We start from the raw sequence: 19,632 nt of genomic DNA, 5'->3' as shown, positions 1-19,632 counted from the left end.
GCTAATAAAGGTATTATCATGGAGGCTACATTAACTTTGAAGAGGGTGCTTATTATATTTTTAAATGATAGCTTGCAATTATAATAATCAAGCACTGGCATACATTTGATGTGCCTTGAATCATGAAAAAAAAAGGCTCCAGTATTAGCTTAAGGCTTTTGTATTGAACTGTGCAGGATCGCACATGTGCACCCTGAATACATACCATATTCTTTGTCTGGAGACAGAACCGTGAAAGTTAATGTTATATGAATTTATACAGTATGTTTGCAGGGGATGCAATCAGTTTGAATTGTGAGAAATCTACAAAACTTATGGGAGATTCTGTCCAGGGTGTCAAATGTGCATGATTATGCATTTAACTGATATTTTGATGATTTCCCCATGCCTACAATGTTTAAGAAAGCTGGTTAATGGGACATTCAAAACCAAAAATGTAGAAATACCAAAATATTATATATAAATACTTTAGACTAAACAAAACTGACCTTAAACCTTGTAATGTGCTGGATGCCACTCAAGATCATTCCAAATCCAAGGCCAGGCATTCTTGTCTTGCTATACTGTATTCTAAAGTAAAGGGTGGCTTTGATATTGGATGTTTATTTTTAAAAGGCAGTTTCCAAAGTGTAATTATAGCCCAGTGACTATACTGTCTTTAATCTAGCCCTATACAGAATTCTGAAAAGAAAGCCAAAATGGTTGTAATAACATGTTATGAACTACAGAAAAAGATGTTTCCTTTTACAAATTTACATACCCAATTCAAAAAGTCAGTACCTTTATTTATTCTCTTTTATAAAATCATAGGTGTGAATGGAGCAAAGGCCAAACTGTTTGTTGCTAAACTAAACATTACATTGTAAATTGTATTGATTCCTTTTGAAAATGTCTCACACGGTTCCCTCTTACCTACGTGTGCTCCTTCAATTTCCATTTAAATAAAATGAAATAAAGACTTTGAATTTAAGGGGCAGATGGATTAATGGTTGAAATAAAAATTTGAATTTGAATTTTCAAAATTTTTTATGGTTTAAATTCTCAAATTCAACTAGTGAATTATCCAAACTTGATTAGAATTTTTTGAAAATTCTGATTCAATTTTCCAGATTTATCAAACTCTTGCCCTTGGATAAGTCAATGGGAGAGGTCCAGGGTCCATTTTGAAGATGTTAGTAGCCTTCCTGATATTCTAGTTTTTTCAGAGAAATTTGAATTCAATTCGAGTTTTCGGGTCGGTAAAATTTGTCCGAGTTTAAGACATTTAATAAATAACCCCCCAATCGAATTTCGAGTAAAATCAAATTCGTTAGAGTTAAAAAATAACTCACATGAATTTGAAATTTAAACCTTGATAAATCTGCCTCCCCGAGTTTATTAAAATGACATACGCATGATGCATGCTGTACAATAGCTGACTTGGGTCCCCCCCTTTGTTTTAATTTCATCTACTGCTTTGCAACAAATTAAGGATGCTAGCTCCTCACCCAAGATTTCTGCTAAGACGTTGCTATAGACTCAGCTATCTAATGTATTTAGCCCCATTGCTCAATTTTTAGCCCAACAATGAACTCAAAGGTATAGGGATTTTTTTCCTTGCAAAGTTGGGCTGTGATATATTTTCCTTACCTGTCTTTTGCCAGGTCTGATGTCTACTTTTCTTATTTATTTCAGGTGCCACTGTTTATCTATATTCGGGTAAGTCAATAAATAACCATAATTAGCTTCTAGCAGCTTGTCACAAGTAGGAAAATACTTAAATGATGTTAGTACTTGGTTCCAGATTCTCTCATTGGCACTCAAATATTTGCCTGTCTACAGTTCTGTTGTTATGGCCTGTGTTTATCACTCACTGAATCACTGGATGCCCATAATCGGTCATGTCTTTAAGTGATCCCTCCCAAGCCATCGAACCCAAGCTATCTAACCATGGGAAAAGTATTGCTTTGGCATATTCATATAGTTCTCTCCAAGTCACCTCTTATCGCCCAATAGAGATGTCGCGAACTGTTCGCCGGCGAACTTGTTCGCGCAAACATCGGGTGTTCGCGCTCGCCGGAAGTTCGCGAACGTCGCGCGACGTTCGCCATTTTGGGTTCGCCATTGTTGGCGCTTTTTTTTGCCCTCTCACCCCAGACCAGCAGGTACATGGCAGCCAATCAGGAAGCTCTCCCCTGGACCACTCCCCTTCCCTATAAAAACCGAAGCCCTGCAGCGTTTTTTCACTCTGCCTGTGTGTGCTGAAGAGATAGTGTAGGGAGAGAGCTGCTGCCTGTTAGTGATTTCAGGGACAGTTGAAAGTTTGCTGGCTAGTAATCGTTTTGATACTGCTCTGTTATTGGAGGGACAGAAGTCTGCAGGGGTTTGAGGGACATTTAAGCTTAGGTAGCTTTGCTGGCTAGTAATCTACCTTCTACTGCAGTGCTCTGTATGTAGCTGCAGTGGGCAGCTGTCCTGCTTCTGATCTCATCTGCTGACTGCTGCAATAACAGTAGTCCTTGTAAGGACTGCTTTTATTTATTTTTTTGTTGTTTTACTACTACTACTACTACTACTATAAGAGCCCAGTGCTATTAGTCTAGCAGTGTTGGGGAGTGGGACTGGTGTGCTAATCTGCTGCTCCTAGTAGTTCAGCAGCACCAACTTTAATTTTTTTTTTTAATATTCATTTTTTTTATTTTACTTTTTTTTATTTTACTACCGCTGTAGTAGTGTATAAGTTGACCTTTTAGGCATTATTTGCCCTGTAGGCATTATTTGCACACTGTTTTCTTCAACCCGCCATCTAGCTGTGTGACCTTGTTCACATTCTGTCTAAATATCCATAATATTACCGTCTCCAGAAAAAACACCGGAGTGACTTTTTTCAAGCAGCCATAATATATTTTACGTAATCCGTATCCACCGCTGTAGTAGTGTATACGTTGACCTTGTAGGCATTATTTGCCCAGTTTTTTTGGCCGCAGCCACTGAAGCACAGAGGCCAGAAAAAATATGCCATATAAATGCTGAAAATAGTCATTTTTTGCCATACGTTGACTCAACGTATATGGCAAAAAATGACTATTTTCAGCATTTATATGGCATATTTTTTCTGGCAACTGTGCTTCAGTGGCTGCGACCAAAAAAACTGGGCAAACAATGCCTACAAGGTCAACGTATGGCAAAAAATGACTATTTTCAGCATTTATATGGCATATTTTTTCTGGCAACTGTGCTTCAGTGGCTGCGTCCAAAAAAACTGGGCAAACAATGTCTACAAGGTCAACGTATGGCGAAAAATTACTATTTTCAGCATTTATATGGCATATTTTTTCTGGCAACTGTGCTTCAGTGGCTGCGTCCAAAAAAACTGGGCAAACAATGCCTACAAGGTCAACGTATGGCAGTTGTTTAAAGAGAACAGTAGATTACTAGCCAGCAAAGCTACCTAAGCTAAAATGTCCCTCAAATCCCTGCAGACTTCTGTCCCTCCAATACAGAGCAGTATCAAGCAGATTACTAGCCAGCAAACTTACTATCATCTGTCCCTGAAATCACTAACAGCTCTCCCCCTACACTATCTCTTCCAAGCACACACAGGCAGATTTTTCAGATACATTTTTGCCCTTGATCCCCCTCTGGCATGCCACTGTCCAGGTCGTTGCACCCTTTAAACAACTTTAAAATCATTTTTCTGGCCAGAAATGTCTTTTCTAGATGTTAAAGTTCGCCTTCCCATTGAAGTCTATGGGGTTCGCGAACCGTTCGCGAACCGCTCGCATTTTTGCGCAAGTTCGCGAATATGTTCGCGAACTTTTTTTCCGACGTTCGCTACATCCCTATCGCCCAAGTTTGTCGTTTGTGGAACTGGCTTTACAGTGTATATATATTACTTACACCCATAGTCTTTAATTACTTTGATGTTTTAACTGGAACTGAACAGTAAGGGGCAAATTTATCAAATGTCGAAGTGAAGGTTCGAAATTAAAAACTTTGAATTTCTAAGTAATTTTTGGGTACTTTGACCATCAAATAGTCCAACTTCGATTGAAAGTTGAAAAAAACTTCAAAATTCGAATATCGAAATTGTCTCTGTCTCTTTAAAACTTCGACCATTTGCCACCTAAAAGCTGCCGAAGTGCTGTTTTAGCCTATGGGGGACCTCCTAGAACCTGTATGCAGGCAATTGGGGGAGTTTGGGAGATCGAAGGTCGAAGTTAAAAAAAAAACTTCGAAGTAGGCCCACTTTGACCCCAAAAAACTTCGACCACCAAACCAGTTTTTTTAACTTCGAAATTCGACCTTTGATAAATCTGGCCCTAAATGTCAATAAAAATTGTGTTTGGTCAAAAAAAAATGATCCCATGAAAACTCATGGGTAATTGAATTAGAACATTGTTCTCCTCATAATAAACCAGGAGGGCCAGTGTTAGAAATATAGCAAAGCAAAAAAACAAAACAAAATCATGGTAACTTTTTTATATTTGTGGGATAATCCTGATATTGCATTTGCATGTTCCTGTTGGTTCAGATTGGTGTGGGTATTCCTCAATGCTCATAATGAGTAATGATATGATCATAAACCATGTCATGCAGGACAGATGTGGTGCACTTAAGGTATATATATACCTTATGATTCTCCATCCCAACCGCACTGTCCCTGATTGTTCTGGGAAATTCTACAGGTGTATTGCATGCAGTTTATGTTGTATCGATATACATCTGCAACCGCTCCCCTATTCTGAGCCTATAGCTTAGACTAATGGAAAATAAAAGCAGATACCCATCTAGAGTCTAGATTCACCTCTCTGAGCTATATAATTGTTACCACTATAAAGACAAAACCCAACAAATTAATTTTTCTTTGAATAATCCAACAGTACCTGCCAGCCAACAAAACCCAGAGAGTGTTGTGGTGTCAGTGACTAATATCAGTACTCATGTTGGAGATCAAGGTTTCCTGACATGTGAGAGTTACAGAATGGTGTGGACACAGGACAATCTAATGGACAGGCAACGTGTTGTTCACTGGGACCTGTATAACAGTCAAGGGGTTTACCGCGGAGAGCGCCTCCTCGACATGTTTTCTGCAGGGGAGCAGCGCATCTACAAAGACTACAACCAGAGGAGAATATCAGTTTCAGAGTCAGCTTTCCAAGATGGCAATTTCTCACTGGTCATCAAAGGTAGGATATACAGTGCTAACATAAGCCAACCGTGGAATAATCAACAAAACACCCTAAGTTTTACTTATCTTGTATCAGAAGGTCAACCAAAAATTCTATAAATCCATGCTGTGCAAAGTCTTTAATGTAAGGCTTCCTTTAAAACTAACATATATTACATTTACAATCTATTATTCATAGACCGTTTCCATATATAGGTGTATCACTACACCTTAAAGGGATAGCTTCCACTTAGTGAATGCCCTGATCCTGATGTGTGAGTCCAATGTAACCCATGCTCATACCAACTATCTGTGGTCTGGATAGCCCAGATTGGCGTTACAAGTATATTTAAAAAATAATAAATAAAGCTATAAATCGTATTTAATTATGTCAGTCTACAAGATATAAAATTAATTTTTAGGTAAATGTCTCTCAATTAAATGAAAATGAAAAAAGGGGCTAAGGTAAAAGAGTTAAAAGAGAATGTTAGTGTTGTTGTACCCCTACATTTATAGAACTACAGTACATGAAAAGCTGAAACAATTTAGGGATTACATAGTAAATTAGTTCATCTTAATTATAGTAGTTATGCTCCATGACATACTGTGGAATAATAAAATGTCACCACACTTGCACACCCTGGCTCTCCATAAAGGGAATGCTCAGTGCTCGGTGAAGAAGGCTTTAATAACCTCCAGATTCGTACGTATAAAGAATTTCACTGACACTCGGGTCAAATCCAAGCAGGGACACGCCCTTAGTAAGTTTATTTGCGAAGGTACAACGTTTCTGGGTAAACCCCTTTGTCAAGCTTTGCAAAAGGGTTTACCCCGAAATGATACACCTTTGGAAATAAACTTAGCAAGGGTTTGTCCCTGCTTGGATTTGACCTGAGTGCCATGACGTACTGCTCCATGGTAGCACAAACTCCTATTTTTTATTGACAATAACATCAATGAACCACTCTTAGACCCATTAGATATAAAAATGTTTTAAATGGTATTGGTGTGACATAGTTCTATTGCTGAAATTGTTCATCAACGGTGCCCACCAGGGAGCTGACAGGCCAGTCGAACCATGCAGCTAGGTTTTAAATGTTCAGGCTTGATAGCACTTGTAAGCATAGTGTAACGTGGCGTTATTCTACCATGCCCAACACACTACAGTAAAGAACTTATTTTATTACATTAAAGAGTGCAATGTTATAGAAGATTTATTTTTAATACTGTTAAAACTGTTTCTTATTTAAGATGTTTCAATGATTGATCAAGGGCTGTATTCCTGCAATCTCCATCATCACTACTGCCACCTGGATGAGACTGTCCGAGTTCAACTAAACATTACAAAATCAGGTGAGATGCCCAACAAGCAGGATAACCTCATTGATGGAACGACACAATGAATGACTGTAGTTCAAACCATCTCATTCCCTCTTTACAGCCTTCAGGTTTTCACGTATTTTGAATCTAGCATGATAAGATTATACAGCCCTTGTCAGCTTTGAGTCAAAACAACTTAAATGCTAGTTGGCAAGGCTAATGACACACATAGGATTTCTATAGGCCCACGTATACATATCACAGGACAGTGGGAACTCTATGGTTGTGCACATTCTTATACTTCACAATAGAGACATTCAAATCTGAATATCCATTGGCCAACACTCATATGCAGGTGCAGTGGCAGATCTCCATAAATTCTATCCGGAGCCTTTCATCCCCATGGGAAACCCAGATTTTGACAGGCATTGTGGCATGCACAGAATGGGGGTGGAGCAAAGTAGGATGTGGGCATGGCAAGGGAATAACATGGGAGGGGTTTGGGATCTTGGGCCCAGTAAAGATTTAATCGACCCCTGTGCTTCAGCTAGTATATACTGTATATATATGAAGGCTGCTTAGATTTGTGATTTCTTACATTATGCAAATAAATATTGGGATGATGTCTTTCCTGTAATATGTGTGTGTTAACCAAGAGATTGATGTTATGATGTCAGCCAAAAGCAGATGCCAGAAATAGAAGAACTAATTAAGTTCATATGTTGCATATGAAACACATTTCATACCGACCTACAGTACTTAGCTTTATAAAGCAGACCCTGCCCTTTTGGCTAATTTTTAACTGCCAGTGGCCAAGAAAAGATGCACCTGCACATTCAGTTCATGCAAAATGTGTTCCATTTCTCTTCCCTTTACAAAGCTGCAAATAAAGTACATGTCCAATGGCTAGAATGTCTTTATGCTAAGGTCAGATTATATGAGTTATTTATAAAGTGTAGGGCAGCGCAAAGTGCACGTTTTTTTTTTTGCATGTATGCACCCTGCTTTATACTTTGTCCATGGGTGCTGGGTAAAAACACAAATGGGTGAGGCTGTATCTAGGGCCTACATAAATGACCATATAGTCTCCAAACACATACAATAAATTGTTCAAAATAAACAGTTCAGGAAACTTGAAAATAGTGGGGCTATTTAGTGCTGTACAGGGTCCAACGCAACCAGCAAACCCAATAAATTCCAGTCAATTAAAGTGAATATTATATAATGAGCAAGTGCTAACATAAAAGCACTGTGTATTATATCTTTAAACTGGTTACAATGACTTTTTTCATAAATATAGCAAATGTAATTCTAAGCAAATTTCCAATACTCATAAGTAATACATTTTCAGTGATTTAAAGTTATTTGTACAGTAAGGGGGTTATTTATTAAAGTCCGATTTTTTTCTGGTTGGACTTTTAAAAGGCAAAAACACAATTTTTTTGTGGATTTTTTTGGGATTTATTAAACCCCGATGGTGTTAAAAGTCCAAATAAAAAAGCACTCCAATTCAGACCTGCTGAGTTCATGTAAAAGTTAATGGCAGATGTCCCAAAGATATCCTGATCTGTGCTGGGTATCGTGCAATAATCGAAGATTTTTTGGTTTTCGGGCGTTAAATCTGAAAAAGTATTTGTATGATTCGTACTTTTTTTAGGATTTTATTAAGTTTTTTCCCAAATAGGGGGAAAAGTCAGTGCGGATTTGGTCGTAGTTTTTATAAAATTGTGAGAACTTTTTGGATTTTGATAAATAACCCCCTCAATGTAATTTCTATTCCCTTTGCTATTGGCTGCACTGCTGGTTCATATTCCAACACAATGTAGCAGTAGTCAGGTGGCCTCCATCCAAGACTCCCTTTCCACAAACATCTGTGGCTCTACTTCTTTACCAGTCATTTACCTGTAACCACAGGACATGCAAGACAATGGGAGTGGGAATTGGAGTCTGGGCTGGAGGAGGATTACTACTGCTACATATAAAGGTGGTTCACCTTTAAGTTAAGTTTATGTTATAGATTGGCTACTTCTAAGCAACTTTTCAATTGGCCTTTATTCTCTATTTCTTTTAGGCTTTAAATAATTATTCTCTCCTAACTCTTACCAGCTTTCAAATGGGGTCACTGACCCCATCTAAAAATGTTCTTTAACGCTACAAATGTATGTATAGCAACTAAATAGCTCAAATAACTCAAAAACCGCAAATAGCAAATGAAAACCAATTGCAGAAAATCACTAAAAACAGTTATTGGTGCATTAGGTGAATTGCTTTGGTATTCTGCATACAAGTAACACTTGTCACTGTAAAAGTACAAATACAGTCACTATTCCATCATAAGGAATTCACTTAGGAAATTACATTTTTACTTAAGATTTATGACAACTGCCAGCTCACTGTAAGCATGCTGACACTAGGAGCTGTGGTAAATTACAGCATATCCCAGGAATTGCATCAGGGGAAATGCTAGTTGGAAGAATGATGGGCAGCACACCCATAAACCACAATTAGGGGTGATCAATCTAATGTTTTCAAGTGATAAGTAAAGCAGAAAAATACCTTCTTCATTCTGGAAAGCACTTAATATGAGGGCAATACATATAGGATCAGGCCAAGTATAAATAGTTCAGTGCACAGAAATACTGTTTTATTTCCCTGAAAACAAACTTACATAATTCAATTACTTGAAATAAGTAAAATAAAACATTGAAGTATCATTAAAGATAAGAACCCAAGAGTTGTCAGGTTGTGGGTGCATTCTACAGACTTTGAGTATTTGAACAGCATCTTTAGTAGGTTCTACTTAGTCATAGACTCCACTGTTTACAGGTAAAGCCTTTGACCAAGTGCCTGGTAGCATGAAATGCGTAAGGTTTTCCTGATATGTGCCTACAATAAAAGTCAATAAAAATATAAAAGGGTGGCCTATCCCTGCATAAAAAGTCTATAGTGATAGTAGATTAGGTGGAAGTATGCCACTGCACTTATAATCAATCCAGGGTTACAAGGTGTCTAGTGTTATTTTACAAAGTATGGTTGTGGGTTTCTTTCAGTGCCCTGTTCATACCCAAATATTCGGGTAGACTAATTGCAAAAAAGTATATTGTTAAATGTTAGATCTATTTTTGAAGTAACTGAGAAAATCCCCTTTCTAAGGAGAGAAAGTTTGGTCTATGTTATTAAGACTATGCTTATGATTTTATTCTGTCCTGGGTTTACTATTCAGAGCGGAAAGTGAAGATTTACTGGGATGGTGAGAAGATCGTCATTGTGGCTTTAGTTCATTCCACGGTGCTTCTTCCTTGTGAAAACCACGATCACATGTGGACTGACCGGCACCGTGAAGAGGACCAACAGGTAGTCCACTGGGATCGACAAGCTCCAGGGATCCCTCATGACCGGGCTGACCGTCTTATTGACATGTATGCATCAGGGGAGAGACGAGCTTATGGGTCCCTCTTCCTCAGAAGAAAGATGAATGTGTCCAATTCAGCCTTTTCACAAGGAGATTTTACACTTTTTATTCCATATTTAACACGTGGAGATGAGGGCACCTACTCGTGTCATCTTCACCATCATTACTGTGGTCTCCATGAACGTAGGATCTTCTATCTCTCTGTGTCTGATCGTCCCAAGACAGAAGAACCGAGCAAAACTAATTCAGACTCTGCTCCAGCTATAGGTAATGTAGTTCAGGTACATTGCGTTGAGCTGAACATTCATACAACGCATATCCTATGGGTTAAAGTGATACAGACTACTTCTTATGGGAATTGATAAGCGCATGTTCATATTACTAGAAAGGTAGAGACATGAACTTCTTTCTGTATGCAAGTCCCCCCAAACGATTCCAAGCCCCACGGTACCTTCAATCTTGAAGGGGAAAGTGTGCTGCAAGAGCAGTGCTCCTTCCCTCCATCATGCTGAGGTACAACTTAATTAATAGTACTGCAGCCTATTAAAGGATTGGTCTACATCCAACCAAGGGGGCAGATTCACTAACCGCCGAAAAGCCATCAGTGTCCACTTTGCACCCACCGCTACACTTCGCCAGGCCAAAATTCGCTCAAACAAAGCTAATTCACTAAAATGTGGAGTTTCGTTGTGGGCACCGAATGCTGGCGACTTTTCACTAGCATTACTTCGGCAATGCGAGCAATTCAAAGCAAAGATGTGCTAGCGTTCATTTCTGCCTAGCGCAAATTCACTAGGGGTCTTGCGCTGAGAATAATTTGCATATGGAGGGAAATTTAAGTTTGAATGGACGTCTTTATGTTACAAGTTGCATCAAATACATTACATTTACACTGATAAGTAGCCATGTCCTGGGAACCTTAATAAAGACATTAGAGTTAATATAATGCCCTACACATGAGCCCACTGTATAGGTAATGTTCCATATGTTAGAAAATGTATGGGGGAAACCCAAAAAACATATATTTGCAGGTTATCACTTTGAAAAAAGGGAAAGATGCCAGCATTTTTTTGAACTTCAGAATATGAACACTCAGAATATGATGTAAGTAACAGAAGATTGCGGAAGATCTATGCACTGCAGTGCACTTTGCCTGCTCTGAGCTGGCGAAGGCAAGTCTGACGAAAGAGGTGACGTTCAGTAAAATCCGCATTTAAGTGAATTTGTGGAGTAACGTACATTCGCCATATCGAATTGTCGCCTGGCGATAGAGTACGAATGAGAGCTATCGCTTATCTCTTTTGCTAGCAAATTGGCACCTGCGCCCATTAGTAAATCTGAGATTTCCCTGCGGGAGGTAGCACTGGTGAATTGTCGCCAGTGTTTGCCACTTCGACCCTTTAGTAAATCTGCCCCCAAGTATGATTAATTATAGCTGTCTCTCTGCAAACAAGGCCCTTCAGTCATGTTGGAATATTGATTTCAGTAAGTACCACTGGGCCCGGCCAGGGTTGACTTGCGTAAAGAAAGAATATTGTGCCTCTACTTTTCTGGTAATATCAGTTCCCACATTCATATGGATTTTGTCAAGGCCTACAAGTGTGTTGCTTTTTAGAAAAAAAATATGGGACCCTGGTCTTAAAGTTATGATAATTAGTAGAGCAGTCTGAGGCTTTGCAGAGGTGAGCTGAAGGGTTAGTACCATAAGCATCACCCATAAGCCTAGGAACTCAAGCATATATAGATTCAAAGAGTATTCTGGAGAATTCTGGAGACCTCTTGTTGTCTTTGTAGTGGACTTAGATTGACACCTGTTAGTGAGAATTACACCCTGGTGGTAACTAATACCATGTTTCAGGTAAGGTATTATTTCCATTGTGACATTCCAGCAAATAAAGCAGGCAATGGTTTTAAAGAACCACTAGTAACCACATTAATTGTCATGCTGTAAAGTGTGTCTAAGAATTCAACATGAAAACCCTTCCACCAACTACAGCATTGGTGCACCTGAGCATGAGAGTCACGTGGTACAGTTTTGTTTGGCCTATGAAAATCACCAGAACTTTCCTTATACTGCTTGTGGTTTTACCATCCTTCTAATGTGACCTATCAATTGACCTAAGGGTGATCCATACTCATGCCTTCTCCTCTTCCCTTTTTCTCAGATTCCAATGTAGTCCAGGAAAACAAAGTCATCAATGTTACCATCCAAGAAAGCAGACTCCATTTCTTCCAACAGCTTGGATACATTCTGGCAACCCTTTTGCTGTTTATTCTGCTCCTTACAGCTGTGATCCTCATCACTCGCAAGCATCAAAAAAGAGGTAAAGACATTTCATAACTTTTGATACGTGGCAATTCGAGAATATGCCATATGATGCCCAGTCATCTCCAGGTAAACAGAAAGCTACAGAAAGAATTTCGCAATGATTATCCATAAATATATGACATTTTTAATTCAACCATTGGCCCAATAAAGATATTTTTATGTAATACAATTAATTAATTAATTAGTATGCCACATTTAACATTTTTCATTGCTCAGTGCTACTTGGTCTCTGTTTTAATAGATATTAAAGCTTTGGACTGGTTGCACTATACCATTGTTTCTACGTCTGTGAAAATAAAAGAAGCAATGACTTTACTATCTGTAATAACTGATTTTTGAGCAAATATTTGTCAAACTGAATGCAACTAAGCAATTTTGATGGGATTTTATGGATTTTAGTACAACTACAACAAATTTACATGATGTTACAAACTCACATGATTGAATTCAGTAGAATTAAAGATTTCCATTGACCTTAAATATAATTTTGTCTGCCTTTTAGTTGAAGTAGCTGCACAAAAATGTGCTAAACAGAGATAACCCAGGTACTGACAAAGGTATAATTGTGTTGCAAAACAAAGGAAATTTTAGTATGGAATAAACTTGACCTGTTATGAGCCACTATTCAAATGAATGCTTATGGCTTTTAATTGTATTTATTTATTATGGCATAATATTCTAATTCTCCCCAGCACATTTGGCTAGCTACTAGTGTAAGTAAGCCTTAGCATCAAGATAGCAGTTAAAGGGGCATTTTTACTAAAGGGGGAAAACTTTTCCCTAGTGACATAACTAGATGCTACTGGGCCCCAAATTATTTTCAGTGCCCCCCCAACAAATCCACAGGTTTTCTTTTTTTTACCAATATATGTTGAAATTCATTAAAGGGGTACTGTCATGGGGAAATTTCTTTTTTTCAAAATGCATCACTTAATAGATGTTTTATATTTAATTTTGAAATCTGACATGGGGCTAGACAAATTATCAGTTTCCCAGCTGCCCTTAGTCATGTGACTTGTGCTCTGATAAACTTCAGTCTCTCTTTACTACTGTACTGCAAGTTTGAGTGATATCATCCCCTCCCCTTCCCCCCCAGCAGCCTAACAACAGAACAATGGGAAGGTATCCAGATAGCAGCTCCCTAACACAAGATAACAGCTGCCTGGTAGATCTAAGAACAGCACTCAATAGTAAAATCCCATGTCCCACTGCGACACGTTCAGTTACATTGAGTAGGAGAAACAACAGCCTGCCAGAAAGCAGTTCCATCCTAAAGTGCTGGGTCTTTCTGAAAGCACATGATCAGGCAAAATGACCTGAGATGGCTGCCTACACACCAATATTACAACAAAAATACACTTGGTTCAGGAATTAAATTTTATATTGTAGAGTGAATTATTTGCAGTGTAAATAGGGTTGCCACCTTTTCTAAAATTCTTTACCAGCTGATGGGGGGCGGGGACACAAAGGGACGGGCCGTGATGGTAAAATGGGTGGGCCGTGATGTCAAAAGGGGCGGGGCCGTGCCACGGACAGTTTGAAGATGGAAAAGAAAAGTTAAGTTCCAGGGGATTGGGGGCAGGCCGAGGAGTCTTTTTAAGCATATTACAAATTTACCGGCAGCTACATTGCCGGTAAATTTGTAATACTGGCCCAGGCCTTGGCAGGTATTTTACAGGCTAGGCCGTTAAAATACCGGCCGGGGGCGGCAACACTAATTGTAAACAGTGTCATTTAGAAATAAAAACGACATCATAAAAATCATGACAAAATCCATTTAACTAGGGCCTTATGGGGCCTCCTATACCTATTGGCCCACCTGCAGCCACAGGGTCTGCTTCCTCTGTAGTTACACCCCAGCTTTTCCCCCCGTCTAACCTTTCCAAAATTTACATCAATATGTCAGGCATAGTTGCACAGCAACAGCTGTACTCAAGGTTTAGTTCCAATAAGTAGCTCGTAGCTACCAATAACAAGCTAAACTAGATTGGCTAGTCAAACCATTTCTTTGAATAGAAGAATTGAGACTGAACCAGTACAAACTTTTCCAATTGTAAATGTATAGAAACTAATACAATGCCCCTGTTTTCTCTTTAGGGTATGCATATAACTTGAACAAACCTCAAGGGTAAGTGAAATAGTATGTATTTAAAGATTAACTGTGAGGAAAAGAAAAAAAAATATATATAATAGGTGCTTTGTTGCTGCTTCTGTAAGTAAGATTATTATATCGAGTGTTAAAGACCTGCATTGGCTTGGGTGCCTGTGGAATACCTACAAAATCATCAGGTTCCGGATCATACACTGAAAGGTCTGCTCATCTGGTCTTTGTCTAATTTAGCTACACATGACCTGGGCTAAATCTGGCATTCAGTCATTGGCTCAGGGCCAGAGACCGGGCCATAGTGCAGGCCTAGAAGACCCATGGCACAGACTGTATCAACAAATAAATGTGGCCATTGCTCCATGGGATGTTCAAACCCACCCATTCATATATCAGTTGGGCAGTTTATTGGGAGGCTCCAATACTGACAAAATGGTCTAAACGGGCCAGAAAATTGTGTTGTCAGAAAATCTAGGCCACTTGGTTGGGTGAACTGCAAAAACTTGAACCAGCTGAGATCTTCTGTTATTCTGGTGGGCCAATGCAAGCTTTGCTCAATGAGTCCTACAATAACTTCTCAGGACCTTTAGTGCTCTAATACCAAACTTGGGAGGAATAATTATTTCCTATAGATATAACCTGCACATGCAGCGCATATTTTAACATTTAAAAGTTACAGGTAATGTCAAGCACCAAGTGCAATACCAATATATAGCAAATAGCATTTAGATTAGAGGTTACAGTACCAGCAGATACTGTTCACACATATGCATTACTCCTTTCTAACGTTGACTCTTCTTGATCTCATATTTGATCTGTCTATGATCTTACCTTTCTTTCAAATTCTTGAGAGTTATATATAATTTTAAACCCCACCTAAAATATGTTTTTGCTGTTAGCATGAGGATTGCTGCATGGTTTGGAAGATAGGATGCAGTAAAAATAGATTCATTGGTGTGGTTTATATTTCATTTAGTGTTCATGAGGATTTTACTTGACATTTGTAAAAGAGGTGAGTGAAGCAGTTTATAATTTTGTTTGTTTTTATTTCATAGGAAAGAGGTTAACATGCAGGAAATCTGCCTCAGACCTCCTGACCTCATACAATACAAAAAGGAGGAGCTCCGAATAGGTAACTAACCCACTACAGCAATATTGATTAAAAGGAAAAAGTCAGAGTCGGACTGGTGCATTGGGGCCCACCGGGGCAGTAAACCAAGGGCCCTTCTGGCAGTCACAGGGCCCCCTCCTGATTTTTCTCGACTGTGCTTCCCCGCCTTGTGCATGTGCAAACGCTGATTTGACGCTAACTTGCTGACTTGACGTGTGTATGCTGACCTGATGTGCGCATGTGCAAACGATGACTTGTGGCATGCAGGCACAAACGCAGCATCGAAGCCCATTGGGGGAGCAGGTCTGGGCCAGCAGGGGCCCATTATACCGGGGGCCCAATAAGTCCAACCCTGCTTGCAATTGTTTTGGTTTATCCATAGAGCATACAGTTATTGTGCCCAAAAAGGCATTTTTATGAGCATGTTGATTTGAATTCATATGTATATATATATTTATAACATTGGGATCAACCATAATTTTTACCGACCAGGCTGTTAAAATACCGGCCAGGTGGCAACCCTAGGTGCAAGGCATATCTGGCTAATCAAGCCATTTTCTTTGAACTAAGAATCTTTCTTAGCATGCATTTATTTGGTTTCAATGTCAGAAGCCTCATAAAGTTGCAATTTAATGCCAGAAAAGTGTGATAACACCATGATCATTGTGGCAGTCAACCCAGTTACTCATTGACTTATTCAGCCCTGATCATTTTCGTCACTACATACCGTTCCTCATTACCCAGTACATCAGTTCTATGGCATTTATGTGTTTTCCCTATTCTACAGAATCCACCTTCTGGGTACCAGTGGCTCTGATCCCCAAGACACTTGGCAGAATTCAGAGTAGGGGGTTCCCAATGCAGATATGCAAATACCAGTTTGTATTTCTTAATAATCATATGAAACAAATATCAGAAGTATGGAAATGTTGTGTGGTTAATCTGCAAGCTGTTTACTGTTTATAATGTTCTCTGGTTTTTACAGTGTGCTATAATCACTGTTTTACTCACCTTTAAAGTACAAATAAAATAATTCTATGGTGCTTGCAATTCTCCTTCAGCAGTCTATACTTGAAACGTCCCTCTGTTCTGCGGTAATGGTATAAATGTAGCCGACCAATCCCCCACACCTTTTTTTTTCACCACACAAAAGCTCAAAGAGGCACATCTGTAATAACATGTTATGTTATACTCACAGCCATACTGTAATATTGGACAAGCCAAAATAATACATGAGAAGTTGTTAAAAATAAATTGTAAATATCTATTTATAGTTAACACTATGTCTAAACCCCCATTCTTTCCCACCCAGATTATAAAAATAACATTCTAAAGGAACGTGCAGAGATGGACAGAGTTTTCGCACCAAAGAACATAGACTTAGACCTGGGTAAGGAATGCTGATTCTTTTTTTATGTTTTTTTTGTTTATGGGCTGAAACCTTCTTCTTTTGCTTCGTGTCAGCTGTTTCAGCAAGCCAACATCCCAGATGTACAGGGATTCAATGCCAGAGTATTTAAATGAGCTCAGTGAGGTGGGGTAGATGAGATTTACTGCAACAGCATTTTTAGAAGATGCAGTAGGAACTAATAGGAATTTACAAGCTAAATCGTTATATGGGCCTGGTACAAGTTAAAGGAACAGCAACACCAAAAAATGAAATTTTCCTAAAGTGAAAATATAATGTACTGTTGCGCTACACTAGTAAAACTGGTGTTTGCTTCAAAACTCTAATATAGTTTATATAAACCAGCTGATGTGTAGCCATGGGCAGGGCCGCTTTCAGAATTCACGGGGCCCTGTACGGCAACTTTTCTGGGCCCCCTGGTCCCACCCACCCCCAAGCCCCACCCCATATCTCGCCCACCCCACACAGACAGAGCTAAAACATTAAACCCCCCTAGCTTATTAAAAGCCATTGGTGGCCACCCCCCCCCACACACACTTGTTTTAAAAAGCCATTGGTGATCAGGGGCCCCACTGCAAGTAAAAAAGGAGACTGATCATTCACACACAGGAGCTCCTGTGCTCTTTTCTGAACACTGACAACAGGGTGGCCCGGCTAATAAAGTAAGTGAAGCAGGCCCGGGACAACTGTCCCCCCTGATGGCGGCCCTGGCCATGGGGCAGCCATTCAAAGCAGAAAAAGGAGAAAAGGCACAGGATACACAGCAGATAACAGATAAGCTCTGTAGTATACAATGGGATTCTTTAGAACTTTTTGTTTTTTTATAATCATTTTTATTGCTTTTTCAAAACAAAATACAAAATAATAATAAAAAAAAAAATAGAAGGTAGGTGGAGATACAAATCACAGTGATCATTCACAGTGTCATTCAAATTTCAACATATACACTTCCGTACACATTGACAGGTACATATCTCTTCATCATACATCAGAACAGTACACACTGACAAGTCATACTTATTAAACTTCTCAGGTAGGATCAGCCCCTGGTTGTAAAGCCTCTGCCCATCCCGTCCAGACCAGCTCAAACTTATTTGGTGTATTTCTTTGTATATACACTAATCGTGCCAGTGTAATATGTTCCTGTAAAAGGTTTTTCCACATCTGTACAGTGGGAGGGTCTCCCGATAACCACTTAAGTGCTATGCATTTGCGTGCCAGGAATAACAATTCCCTCAAAGATGTTAACACATAATGTGATTAAGTGAGATATGCAATAATCCCTAGTAGGCATACCTTTGGGTTCACAGGGATTCTTAGCTCAGTAATATGGGTAAGTTCTTCACATACTTCTGCCCAAAATGAAGCCACTACTGTGCAGCTCCATATCAAGTGAAAGAAATCGGCACTTGGCAGGTGACATTTGGGACAATAGTCATTCGGCCTAATATTTGCCCTGTGCATACACACCGGTGTGATATATGCTTGATGTAGAATAAGAGTTTGGGAGAATCTACTTCTTACGTTAAAGGACACCAAACTGGGAGCCTCCAAAGCCTCCTCCAATTCCTCATGCTCCAGGTCATTTATAGCTGGGATCCTTCAGAACTTATCTGTTATCTACTGTGTGTCCTGTGCTTAAATGGCTGCCCCCATGGCTACACAGCAGCTCATTTATATAAACTATAGTTGTGTTTCTGAAGCAAACACACCAGTGCAGGGCAACAGTACATTAAATTGTCTTTCCTTTAAAACACTTTCATTTTCTGGTGTTACTGTTCCTTTAACTGTATTGGTCTTTTGAACTGTTTATATTTTCGCATCAATGCAGTGCAGAATGGCTTTCAAGAAACCTTTCATTATCAGTGTATTATGTAGTTAGTTTATCTCTGGGGGTAGTTTTGTGATGGACCCTTTAACATCAGTTTATCTGGTTGGTCCAATTTATCCCAGTCTCTGGAGAAGTCTGCAAATACTGTGTATGTTCTCTCCTAACAGAGCTTCGGAAAGAGTATTGTAAATAAAGGAAATCAGAACATCGCTGCTGGCTGGCCCAGGAGCTTACACTTCATTTATGAAGAAGAAACCAGGATTTCCCATTATTCCCACTTAAGCTGTTGGTTGCTTTCCTGCATTAGCTGTTTCCTTGTTGCAGAGCATTATTTTGGCCCAACACCAGTGGCAGCAACAATTTCAAGGACATTTTAACACGTTTCTTCTATAAAGCACAGGAGACAGTATTTAACCTTCTAGTTGCCTAGTAACTATAGAAGTTTTGTAATGATGGCATAATTGCTGCTTTTCTATCATTTTATGTAAACAGCAGGCAACATTGTATATTTGGCTTTTCTTACCATTCAGGATAAAAAGTGAAAATGTTTCTTTGTCTGTTTCCATTAAACATAATGGTTAAAAAGGAACTATAGTTATGGGATGCGTTATCCTATAACCCACTATCCAGAAAGCTCCGCATTACGAAAAGGCCGTCTCCCATAGACTCCATTTTATGCAAATAATTCTGATTTTTAAAAATTATTTCCTTTTTCTCTGTAATAATAAAACAGTACCCCGTACATGATCCAAACTAAGATATAAAGAATCCTTACTGGAAGCCTATTGGGTTTATTTAATGTTTACTATGTTTATTTGTAGAATTAAGGTATGAAGATACCAATTACAAAAAGATCCATTATCTGGAAAACCCCAGGTAACATTCTAGAAAACCGGTCCAATACCTGTATTATAAAACAAAAAATACATGTAATGCTGGTGTTCTAAACCCATGGGAAGTGGCCAAAA

General features: G+C 39.0%; 1 protein-coding gene across 2 annotated transcripts in view; it reads left to right on the top strand.

Annotated features, from left to right (window-relative positions):
* The window catches only part of mxra8.S (matrix-remodelling associated 8 S homeolog), a 38,709-nt gene extending 19,496 nt beyond the window's left edge, over positions 1–19,213 (top strand). Inside the window, 9 exon segments of one of the 2 annotated variants that reach the window (NM_001086406.1) lie at positions 1,675–1,698; positions 4,863–5,168; positions 6,401–6,502; positions 9,693–10,148; positions 12,047–12,205; positions 14,308–14,338; positions 15,370–15,446; positions 16,738–16,815; positions 18,832–19,213. In NM_001086406.1, coding sequence (NP_001079875.1) covers positions 1,675–1,698; positions 4,863–5,168; positions 6,401–6,502; positions 9,693–10,148; positions 12,047–12,205; positions 14,308–14,338; positions 15,370–15,446; positions 16,738–16,815; positions 18,832–18,857 — 1,259 coding nt within the window. In that variant the 3' untranslated portion in view covers positions 18,858–19,213. 2 annotated transcript variants of the gene reach the window in all.
* The last annotated feature ends 419 nt before the right edge of the window (positions 19,214–19,632 follow it).

Source organism: Xenopus laevis, chromosome 7S, assembly GCF_017654675.1.
Source record: "Xenopus laevis strain J_2021 chromosome 7S, Xenopus_laevis_v10.1, whole genome shotgun sequence".
Taxonomy (NCBI): Eukaryota; Metazoa; Chordata; class Amphibia; order Anura; family Pipidae; genus Xenopus; species Xenopus laevis.
The sequence above is the reverse complement of the archived record's forward strand: the minus strand, read 5'-3'. Positions and strand labels throughout refer to the sequence as shown.